The sequence below is a fragment of the Anticarsia gemmatalis genome, chromosome 20 (assembly GCF_050436995.1).
Source record: "Anticarsia gemmatalis isolate Benzon Research Colony breed Stoneville strain chromosome 20, ilAntGemm2 primary, whole genome shotgun sequence".
NCBI lineage: Eukaryota > Metazoa > Arthropoda > Insecta > Lepidoptera > Erebidae > Anticarsia > Anticarsia gemmatalis.
Genome location: NC_134764.1, coordinates 4,533,253 through 4,545,440, shown reverse-complemented (window position 1 = coordinate 4,545,440; position 12,188 = coordinate 4,533,253). Strand labels below are relative to the sequence as shown.

At 34.7% G+C, this 12,188-nt stretch overlaps 2 protein-coding genes across 5 annotated transcripts in view; one reads left to right on the top strand and one right to left on the bottom strand.

Moving 5' to 3' along the window:
• LOC142981517 (calcium release-activated calcium channel protein 1-like) overlaps nt 1-12,188 on the bottom strand; it is a 49,917-nt gene that overhangs the window by 3,051 nt on the left and 34,678 nt on the right. The window contains exons 1-4 of one of the 4 annotated variants that reach the window (XM_076127498.1): nt 10,237-10,458; nt 2,613-2,851; nt 596-794; nt 80-227 (exon numbers count right to left, since the gene is read on the bottom strand). In XM_076127498.1, coding sequence (XP_075983613.1) covers nt 80-227; nt 596-794; nt 2,613-2,851; nt 10,237-10,272 — 622 coding nt within the window. In that variant the 5' untranslated portion in view covers nt 10,273-10,458. Of the gene's footprint in view, nt 1-79; nt 228-595; nt 795-2,612; nt 2,852-10,236; nt 10,459-12,188 lie in introns of those variants that run through there. The other 3 variants (XM_076127501.1, XM_076127500.1, XM_076127502.1) reach the window with 3 other exon arrangements.
• LOC142981518 (methyl-CpG-binding domain protein 4-like) overlaps nt 9,465-12,188 on the top strand; it is a 49,062-nt gene continuing 46,338 nt past the window's right edge. Inside the window, exon 1 of the mRNA XM_076127505.1 lies at nt 9,465-9,574. The gene's annotated coding sequence lies outside the window, so the exon portion shown is untranslated. The remainder of the gene's footprint in view (nt 9,575-12,188) is intronic.

The window sequence follows — 12,188 nt, the reverse complement described above, 5'->3', positions numbered from 1 at the left end:
TGCGAAGAAATTCTAGGGCTTCATCAACTGATACTTTCTAATTAACAACTAACGACTAATTTATGAAATAGGTACTTACCGGAGAGCAGTTCAGAGGTAGTGGCAGTGGCTTTGAGCTTGGCGCGGGACATGTGCAGCCTCCGCCACGATAGCCCCTCGGAGCCCTGCGGCATGTCCTCGGTCCACCCGGGAGAGGTTGGCATCGTTAGCGCTATTTCGCTTGTACTCTGGAAATTACATAACAACAAACTAAAATTTTCAATTAGGCAAAGTTTATTTAAATTTTGGCTAGGAACTGAAGACACCCTCTGTGGTGGCTGGAAATCGCGAAGAGGGTCGCGAGAAAGCCTTGCTACACAGTCACATATTCGGTTCGGGAATGTTAATCAAACAACAAAACCAACTCGACTCACTTATTCGGTATGTGCCGATAGGGTTCATCTCCAGTAATCCACAGATATTCAATTTTAGTCGATGGATAGGCCAATTAATACCGAACCGAATATATGTTTAGCAGGCCTCAGTCTCTTTATTTAATTTTGTGTGCTAAAATGCTAAAACTACAACATGTCTGCTACAGTTTGTACGAACTCACCTTAATAGATTGGTTACATTGGCAAGGGTTCTGCAAGTAGCCAGGGCTGAGCAGCACCGTCGCGGCGGACTTATTGGACACCATACCGTTCGGCGTGACGCTGCCGTTGGGGCTGGTCCCACCCTTCGTACACACGTACTCTAAGCTGTGGGGCGGAGTCACGGATATCGTGGGACTGTCGGTTACGCTCGCTTTGAATCTGTTGGATCAACATACGAAAATAAATTTAGATTTTTGTAGTAGTTTGGTAAAGAGTTATGTGTATTATTGTGTTATTGTCATGCAAAGTTAGACACTGTAAAAGTTAATAGCTTATCTCGATATTATTGGTATTAGAAATTAGAGGTATTTAAGTAGTTGTGTTTAGTTTTTTAGTGTGGGTACAGATCGTTAAACTGAGATGGAGTTTTCAGTCTCAAAGTTGTTATAGGGTTGTGTTGAGGTTTAAGTTATGATACTTGTTTGTTATTACTTATTTATATTTTCGTGATATGAGCAACCTTATGTTATGAACGTGTAATCGTTACGTAATTCTAGAGCTTATGATGGAGTACCTCGAACAATTAATAAATGAGTTTTTGAGTTTATAACGTGATGATTATAAGCGTGTTTGATTATGACTTTGATTGTAGTCAATAATAATAATTATTGTTTCAGGGAATTTGATACTGGCTACCGAAACCGTGCGTGAAATGGTCGTGGTGGGTAATTCGTATCGAGCGATCCGATGCTAAACCTAAACTTGGTTCTTTTATTTTCTTCTCTGAAACTTTGAATGTGTTATAAATGTTTCTAAAAGATACGAAAATTCTATCGGAGTACCTAATCCATTTTTTCAAACTTCTAAGAACAGTATAACTCAAAGTACTGCGGATTCGAATTATTTACACCATCTTCCTCAATAACGAAACATCTTGTACGACTCACTGAGGGTCAGAGTAACCATCAATCATCGTTTTATTGAACACCGCAATAATAAATAAACTTGTATTTGCATATTGGAAAATATCATTTCTCTTCGGAAAATCCATGCACTCGCACCTAAAACCGGTCGTTTTGATTTATTGTGCTTAGGTTTGCTGTAATCGTTTTGCGAGGACCTACCTTGTTTGTATCGGACCGTTATTAATCAATTATAGTTTATTAACAATCATAAAACATGAGGAAGTGTTCCTTCGATCGATTAACCAATAAACTTACAGGTATTTAGGTTTCCTTTGCTGGTTATTCTCAAACTTTTATGACACTTTTTGTGGTCCAATAATGCGATTACAATTGAAACGATTACCGAGACCGTCACTATACGCAAATTGCTGTAATAATATTCACATTATATTTTTTACGACCCTTTTTTACGAGATCATAGATCGTTTGACATGTTTCGTTAACTACCGTCTTTTGCGTCTATTTAAATAGCAATGGTACGGAAATAACTTGCCATTACGCAAAAATAAATATTTTTATACAAACATGAAGACAACGTAGATTACAATCGATTTGAAATATGTTTGAAAGTCATAACATCAATTTCTAAAAGAACTGCGTTTTAGTCAGGTTAATTTAAGTCCGTACCTAATTAATTATTAAACAAAGTACATAACACTCATGCTCCTACTATATTTGATGAGTAATGCTCATACATATTATTATCTAAGTTTGTACGTCGTGAGAGGTGAAGAACAAAAGAACTTTGAAGTTCAAACGATTAATCAGTAACATGGAGAGGGTTGAATCGTGCAGGAACTATTAACATACCATTGTTTGTCTGTACAGTTTGGTAGAAAGTCACTCTGATAGAGAGATGGTCGATGGGAAAGGTAATTTAATAATAGATTTAATTCCACAACTATTAAACACGAATTAGTCACAGAAGCTGAGGCAGACTTACTTTGGACAGGTAGTTAAGTTGAAACTCACTCCGCTACTAAAGGACTAGGCTAGGAATAAAAGATTTTAGTCCACAATTTTTACATATAGACACGAATTAGTCACAATACTTGTACTACTAAAATCTTACTTTGAGTACTCATAGCTGGGCGGCCTCGCTATGAAGGGGTATGAGTCAATGAGAGCGAGACTCTTTGGTCGTGAGTCGTGCTTGATGCGGTATCTGTGTGGAGATCTCTCGTAGATGTGGTCGGATGTGTGGTACCTTTGCAAGGTGCGCGGGCGCGGTTTGCCGCTCGGCGGGGTTTGCGTGCATTGGTCCACCCGGCTGGCGTCCTCCACGCTCGTCACGAAGCTTGCCTCCGAAATCTACAACAAAATTAAATATTACTTACTCAAAATGTACCTTTAAAGAATTAGGTAGTTAGATTCCCCTTATGTCATTTGTGAATTTTTCATGAAGAATACAGTACCTACATACATACTTGTATCTATCCGATATTAAAAACTGTCCTCTATACTATGGTTTCGTTTAAGTATAACAGCTGTCAAACATTCGATACGAATTCAACACGATAGTAACGAAAGTTCATGATCACACGACAGCTCTCATACATATTTGTACATGCGTGTATTTATTTGCATACTATGATAAGTAATTCTTCTAATACATATTATGTGTCTAATAGCACATTTAATGACATAGTAAATAAGCTAGTTTTCTCACGTATATGTTATCTTTGCAAGTACATAGATAACGCATACAATTTTGATAAACAAAAGGTTGACAGGTTTACCTACATAATTTACAATTTACAATATTACGTAAAATTAGAGCTTTAGAACATTTTACAGAGACAAAAAAGCATAACGGTTATTTTACAACCTACTATTATAATAGTCTATGTATTGACTGCTAACTAATTGTACTTAACTACAGGAAAACGGAACAAATCATGTAACGAAGATCATTACAAAAATTAATAAAAATAATTCCTTGAATTGCTTTTTTCTCTTGATATGATATGTATTCAGGATTTGATATACTCGGAAAAACAAATGGACTATATAGGTAAGTACAATGTTAAAAGTACTTAGGTATGTTAAGATAAAAAGTATCTACCTAGATAAGCAATAAAGAAGCTCGATAAATATCCTAGGCAGACGATATAAGGCCATTTTAATAAAAAAAATATATTTTGTATGCCGATTTGGGTTCAAAGGCAAATTAAAACGGATGAGTATATCAAAATCAATTCATCGTCTGTCAATTTCATCCATGTGCACAAATTATCGCGTTGTGATGTCACAATCAGGCTTGTTGTTTAACACTAAACGTAGCTCAAACGAGCCGTGACAACGACTGTGGGAACCGTAGAAAACTGTAATTTCACTGATTGTCGCTGCTTATCCGACTATTACAGACCGCCATTATGTTATACATGACATTGACATTGGTACACTGAAACGCAGTTTAACAGATTTTAGGATATTGAAGCCTAAATCATTTTACTACGGAAGTAGAGGCAATAGAGGATGAAGGAATGACGTTTTCTCGTGGAAATATGGAAATCGGATCCAGCAATAACGATTGATTCTTACGTATCTTAATTAGAACTAACAAATTGTTTCTATAATCATAATCATCCTATGACGGGACTTTATCCTCCGTAGATATAGCTACAGACAAAGGTACTAATCGTACCAATACGAAAATTCCAAGCCTCTACTAGACAAAATAACGATACAAAGTTCAAATAAACATGAAAATTGTTAAGTATGTTATAGTCCAACACCGATTTACCTCGAAGTACTTCGCCTACGTTTTAATTACATACAAAAACCACGAAGCTCACGACTGACCGGCACACATCTATGAGTCATACAGCTACGAGTATATACATTCATATTGTTCATACTTTAATGATACATAAGAGCTACGAAATCAATTATTATTTCTACATCAGATAAGAAATTATTACACGATGATTGTACACAAGGGGGCGATTACAGCGAAGCATACGAACCGTGAAACTTCAGGCAAATAATACGAAAATTTACTGTTATAAATTGTAGACATAATATACGTGGAGGTAGAGCAATGTTTCTTGTGAGTTGCGAATTTGGAATTGTGTTGTTGCCGATTTTTTTAAAGTAACTTTTTTAACAACATCTTCTTAACATATTATACCCAATATTTTACTCGTATTAAGATTTAAATTAGTCCGTAACGCGTTTGCGGTCAAGCTCATGAGAGGCTGAAAGAAACCTGAAATTAAAGTAGTTAAGTCGTTACACGGGAAGACACACACAGGCGTAGTGAGGGTGAGGCTACTGAAAAACGTCGTGTCATGTTGTCTGAAATAAACGTATTTTTTGGAGGTAGACAATTGATTATATCCTGGGGACGGATATACTGTTGCACAAGAAATTCAAGCAAATACCTAATAGTTAAAGAGTAGTCTTTTGTACAATATTTATATCTGCTATTGAGGGGATAGTACAGTACAGAAGTATTTACTTTTATGGTTACTGACACACCAATAAGCAGTTTAACATGCAGTAACCGTTTTTATTTGGTAGAGTATTGTCAGTTTTCGAACGTAATTATGTAAATTAAACCAAACACACGTGAGTTAAATGCAAAGTTCATTCCAATATGGATGTACCACGTTCAATGTGCAAAGATTAATGAACTTTGAACTTAAAGGCTTTTTAATTCAGTCACAACATTTTCTACAGTCAGCACTATAGACAACCAAGTAGCTATCGACAAATTATAAATGAAAAACTGATTTGAGCATCTAGCGTATTCCGTAATTTTTTTTTTGTTGACGTAGTTTTAACGATGTTAGACATAATAATTCAGTCTGCAGAAAATAACGTTATAATAGCGACGAAAATAATCCTGCGTGGCATTAGTCACTGTAAAAAATTAGGTATTCCACTGTACTAGGAACTAGGTACCTGAATGTTACAAATAATTGAAGTACATCTGCACAAAATAAAGATAATTAGGTAAGTACTAGAAGCCTCAGAAGTCAGTACTGCTTTTCTTTATAGTGTTTAAGATAAGTGCGTACATGTTTTTGTGAGACAATTCGTAGACGAGAGTAACAACATGTTTATGTACCTACTTATTTACACATAGTCTATTGTGTGTTATCTAAGTTTTGTACATTTAACTGATGAATATGGAAAGATAAACTGTGAGAGATATTTATACAATGATTGTTACTACATGTAATGTTTTCATCTCATCACCATATTCACGAACAAACTTTTTAAAATAAAAATGAGTACAGACACCATTTTTTTAACAAACCTTTAATTTTTCTTTCTTACTAATTTATATTTCCATTAATTAGTAAGAAAGAAAATGATTATATAATGAAGGATTTATTTTTAAAGGTGGCAGGCATTAGGAGGTATAAAATAAACAATAATAATATTGTCAATAGGCTAAGGAGAAACATGCAGGGTCGGCATGTTTTTCTTTTAGTTATGCTGGGGCTACATTAGCGAGTGAAGATTCGTATGGTGTTGGCGCGACAAAAACATCGTGTTCGGGTATGGGCGATGTTCTTGTCTACATTAAGGCGGGCGAAGATTCGTGTCGAGTTGACGCGATGCATCGTGCCTTGTGCTGTTCAGTTTGTTGTGCGGAGACGTGAGCGGTAAATTAAAAATGTTACTCCACTCCATAGTGTAAAAAATTAAATGCACGTCCGTCTCGCTTCAAAGTCTGGACGACACTGAATTGACGTAGATGTAGCCACCTAAGCGAATATTGGCGCGACAAATCCCTTTGATTCGCGCCAGTTTACCGACAGCTCCTCGATACTACATCGTCTTCGCCCGAATACTACGCGATGACACGATGAACCCGGCCACATTCATCGCGTTAACACGAATATTCGCCATAGCCCGCTAATGTAGCCCCAGCATTATAGTAATTGCATGGCATAGATAATGTACGCACGCACGTTTTAAAGCCATAGGTCTAGGCCGGACAATGGTCTATCTACTAAGCTTGTCTTATGTATTCTCGATCCAACAGTTTTTATTTTCCCACATCGACTGACGTTTGCAAATTAAGGCAAGCTAAAGCTTAACAAAAGAGCTAGACTTTGAAAAGTCTATTCTTTCAACAAGTTAAAAGCATATGCAAATTATGAGAAGAAAATTGATGCTAGCAAGCCTGTATTCACGTGCTTTGTTTAAAATATGCCTAAATTAAAACTTACTTTACTATCTAAACTTTAAATCACGATGTTTGTCTTAATGTCTGTCAACTGTCGGAAATGACAGTACAATGCACATTGCACAATGAAACGTGTTCATTGTCTAACTTTACGTTTCTAGCGACATTTCTTTGTGTCGTCACCTTACACCTAGTTTATTATTAAATGGATAAATAAATTGCAAATTCCGATCAAGTCCGTATTATGGTCACGTCAGTGGTCTGCATTAACGTCACAAACCACAAAAGACATTTAAAATAAATGGTTCATTGTTTTCTTTGCAATCATTTAATAACTACACAATCCAAATAAATTGCTCTGTGAATCTATCCTGTGTTGCGGACCTAGATTACGTATTTCGTTTAAAACTGTTCTCATAATTTATTGAATCGCAGTTTTTGCAGTAAAAAAGAGCAACGAGACAATGGGACAAGAAATAAATAATGAAAACCTATTATAATAAAAGTAACAATTCAAGCGTGTGGGAAAGTGGGAAAAAAGTTGTTTTAATTAATTAGTATGCAATTTGTACCTTTTAGTATTTATCTAAGTTGTCATTTGTCGTGTCATCAGAACTCGTGTCTAATTTATTATTACATAATCAGCTACTTTGAACCCTATAGTAAATACGTACACACAGGTATGATAAATTAATATAGCACCTTGACTACTTATTAAAATTATAACAACTGCTTTTACACTTAGAACTAAATGTATCGTTTAAGTCGACAGTTTTGTAGTGGCTTTTTGTAAAGAAACTATAATCTGTTCCTACTTACTTTCCACACTTTGTAAGTACCCAGTAAACTGTCAGGAAAACAAACTATTGATATAACTACAGTACGTATAATATTAGAGCGAATTTCATATTTTAACATGCTTACGTGAACATGTGAGTAATTCTGAGATAGAATACGAAAATGTTTATAAAGAGCCTGCATGTAGATTATAGTCACAAGGAAAACACAACAATATTGTTATTATAACTTTGAGGAAGAACCTACATATAATTGGTATACAAAACTTAAAGAAAATAAGATTATTTTGTTAGAATTGTATTTAAATTGTCAAAATAATAAACTACTTTTTATTTGGACAAAGATTTTATAAAGCTTGGAAAATACGTTTCCTTTTGTAATCTTTCATCACGTAGACCATTTGTGACATTATGACTCATGAATGTAGTTTTGAGTGTATGTTCAACCACAAGATGAAAACATGTTTATTTGTGCATTGTAACATTTTCCGAGTAAATTATAATCGACAGATAAATATTGACATAGCAATTCCCAACTTCTATTTACAAAAAAATAACAAACTATGTAAGGAAGTAATAATTTTACAAAATTGTTTTTTCTTTTGCTTAGTTTGATGGGATTTTCCCTCAACATAATTTACTTTAGGAATACAGTTCATCTTTATGCCTGGCTATCAGCACACGACCTACTTTCAAATAAAAAAACTGAGCTTTGAAGACTTTGTGAATTGCGGAGTTTAAATAAATATTCATGCTGTCCTCTTTCTATCTACACCAGACCTTCAATTACTATTAAACTAATGAAACTAAGTGCAAGCAATAATATAGAGTTACACATAGCTCAGAATTAATCTTGACTAACCATTTTGAAGCAGTTTTATCTGATAACGCTCACTTCTTTCTTCCCGTATTATTTGGATCAAGTCAACGACCTTCCTTGACTATACATTAAAATAATTATTTCATCATGTCTGAAATTCCTAAAGACAAAACTGAAGGAGAATATGATATGAATATTTTATGTCTGATCTAGATCTGTTAGGATGTAAACCTGGAGAGTGTATCTACTATGAATTACTATGTAGGCATAATTCCATCGTGTACCTGTTCTAAAAATGGGCGGGGTCATTAAAAGCTCTTATTTTATTTAAAACCTCGCAGAAGCTAAGATTTGAACACACACATAGGTACATTAGGCTACTAAATTTTACCAATTTTTTTGATACTCCCACGAGGAAAAACAGTAATTTTCGTTCCTGCAGTAACCTGGTATCTTCTCTTTAGAAATGATTAGATGTTATTTCGCGTCACACAAAACAATGCGCATATTGAGCACGCATTACGTTATTGTTCTACAATGGACAGAATCCCTGTAATTATGAGAGCATATCCACTAAATACTGCAGTTATACCTGATTACAGTGTGAGGACCTTCTATGCTCATTGCTCGTGTCGAATTAACTGGTGTATTGAAATACCTACCCTATACCTCCTGATGACGGAACTAATATGATCTACAATATATTGTTCGACCTTTCAATCTCTCTTATCTCTAATTAGCCTACACCTACCGACTAGCTAGACTGTTGGGTAAGTAAAGGGGTTTCCCTAAGTCCCTCTGAAATCGCCTCTTGGTGCAGCTTGTCTTTTGCAGCCCTAAAGTTTTACAATGTTATCTAACTTCAATCAAAAAAATCTGAATAACAATACTTTATTATTCTAAAGAAGCTCTTCTTTCAAGTTTTATAATTTGTTACATAGTACTATAATATTCGCGTAATCATAAGCTAAATTAAAAGTTGGTTTTAAGGCCTATTTGTAAGAACATTTGGATGGTAAACGTTTTTTTTTCGTCATTGTCATCATTTGCAATCTGTCTGTCTGAGAAGCTGTATCTACAGACGGGACAAATATTAGTTAATCAGTCAGCAAATAATCACGCTCCTGCGTAAGATAACGTGTGGAAATATAATCAAGTATTATATTTCTCTTAATAGTACACTATGTTTTGTCTAAATTTTCCTAGCAGTTTATAGTGCGAAATATCAGGCGAGACGTAAAGATGAAGAAATACCTACCAAAAGTCTTTCGGTAAGATGGAGATATAACATTAAAAAATATAAGATTAAAGTCGATCTATTATTTTAGAGGTAGGTACTTATGTTTAAAGTTAGGGCTCTATCTATAGACAATTTGACAGACGAATCGCGGAGGCTTTCAACACTGCCAATACATCAGGTAAAATTTCCTAACATATATTTCATATATCGATAGTCGTCAAAAGGCAGAACTAAAGTGCATGTAGTGAGCATATCGGGAGCTTGTGAAATTAGTGTCTACGCGCCTGCGCGAATTAAATACGGTTATAGGGGTTGGACAGACAAGACAGCGATTCGCTTCTGCCGTTAAGTATCAGGTTAAAAATGATATTCTAGAAATGGAAATATGCCTTATAATTTTTACGATTGCTTCACAAATAAAGTCATTTTTTTTTAATAACATCAAAATCCTAAAAAAATACCTAATGTCAGTCTGTTCTGGAACAACTTAAAGCTGTCCAGACTTCTTTCTTATTGAAACAATAATTATTGGACCCATTTCAATAATACGTTTGGTCGTTAATATTAAATTATGTTTGTAGGTGACGGCCTTTAGTTATCCGCATATGAGGTAAAAGTCGGCTAATGTTAATATGTCTAAATGAGATGATAATATTATAAACAATAGAGTTAGTTAAAATAAAAGTCAGTAACCTTTTCCTTCATGACGAGGCCGCGGAAATGCACCATTTAAATATTTTTACACAAAAAAACACAAATCGTTCGCATTCTTTTTTTATTGTTAAGCACAGAGCACCATCACTTTTTTAAACTTTCGTTGAAAAAAACTGGATTGTTCATAGACAACATAACTTTTCCGCACAAAGGGCGGGAAAATTGTTGTGACGAGTATCCGCGACAACCGGGAAATGCTGACTGACTGTGTTAGAAGAAGATCGACGTTTTAAATAATCACGCTTCGAAATGATTACTTGTGATGCGGGGTTAGCGTCGTCGTCGTTAGCATTGCAATTTCAAGTACTTACACGTAAACGTAGAGGAACAATTTAAATAATAATATATTTTATGGCTTTACAACTAAATAGTTGTGCCTACGTAATTGTAGAAATAAATTATGTAACATCTACACAAATTTTAAGTTAAAATAATACTCACTGTCTTCCTATTAAGTAAGTAAGTAAGTTCTGTCAGTTATTAAATATTTTAAACGAAAAAAAAGCATTTATTGTGTATAATAGTGGCGCGTTTCTCTACTATCGGAACCATCAAGTATCGAGAGTTTGTCATGTAAAATGTGCTACCAAAATGGTTTCCACGACGTCCGCTAGAGGCGCTGATCAAATTTTCATACATTTTTTTTCTATAGCTAGCCAGTTGTCGACACCCAAGTCCCGATAGTAGTAGGGAAACGGTCTATAGGTGGACTAAAAACCTCATTGAGCTTAACTTCCAATTAGATATCTCTTTATATAATGAGATAAACTTATAAATGAGAAAAATAAGTCTTAAAACTTAGAAACGAAAAGATAAAAAAAAAAGAAAGCTTGGACCGTACCGGAAAAGATAGCTCAAGTGGCTACACTATGCTTAGAAAGTCAAAGTAAGGCAATGTTAAATTTGCCCGAGAGCTCTATTTGCGACAAAATATTGTAATCTTCTCTGTACAATCATAGATAACATAGCAATTATAGCAATACATGGCAATACTGTATAGTAATTATTTGTAGTTCAGAGTAATTTCTGTTAAACGTTCAGTGTTGACATACGCCTACACTGCTTCCTTTGGAAACGGTATCTACTGTATTATGGCCGTTACCTTTTGGCCACCAATTAGAACAATACTGACCTAGTTCAATTTGACATGTTTAGCATACATTCATATTTTAAAATAGTTTTAAAAGCAGGTCTGTATTATGTTTTACTCGTAAGGCAGTTGGAACACACTAAGTACCTATTACTGGTTATTAAATACTTACTATTTAATTTCGTAAATCACAGTAGCACACATTACAGGGAAATACCTTTGAATACCAAAGTAAATACACAAATTAACACATTAAGACCAATCATGTAGCGGGCACGTGTGACAGCTTACGGCAAATTAAAATGTTATATTAGTTACAAATTAATACCTCTAGTAAAAGTCACAATACTATATGAAAATCAAATACTTACTACATGAAGTTTACTTAGTGAGAGAGAACTGTTTCCTTGAATGTTATTTCCCAGCGTCCAAACAAAGCCTCCATTTACTTCACGAGTCTACTGACTTAATGATTTCGCACCACCTAACTATCGACTCAGATCTGTGGTTTCTGTTGAATTCGGAAAATTTGAGTGTTTGAGTGTTTGCTCAATTTATTAGTAAGTATTCGAGTAACTATAGTGTACTGCTACACACGTGCGCTGCCATGCACTTTAAACGTTCATAAATAATTGCTACTATGGCACTTCGTCATACTTTAAATAATAAATATACTTTTGTAAATCAATGTACCCAAAGTATGTTTTAGTCTAGCAGGTACACAGTACACTGTAATAGTATTTTTACATACTTAATACTTAGTTTAGATATCACGCTAGTCATGATCTTTTGCGTAAGGTACCTGCGGGTATTAAGGCCTGTCGGGTAATAAGGCCTAAAT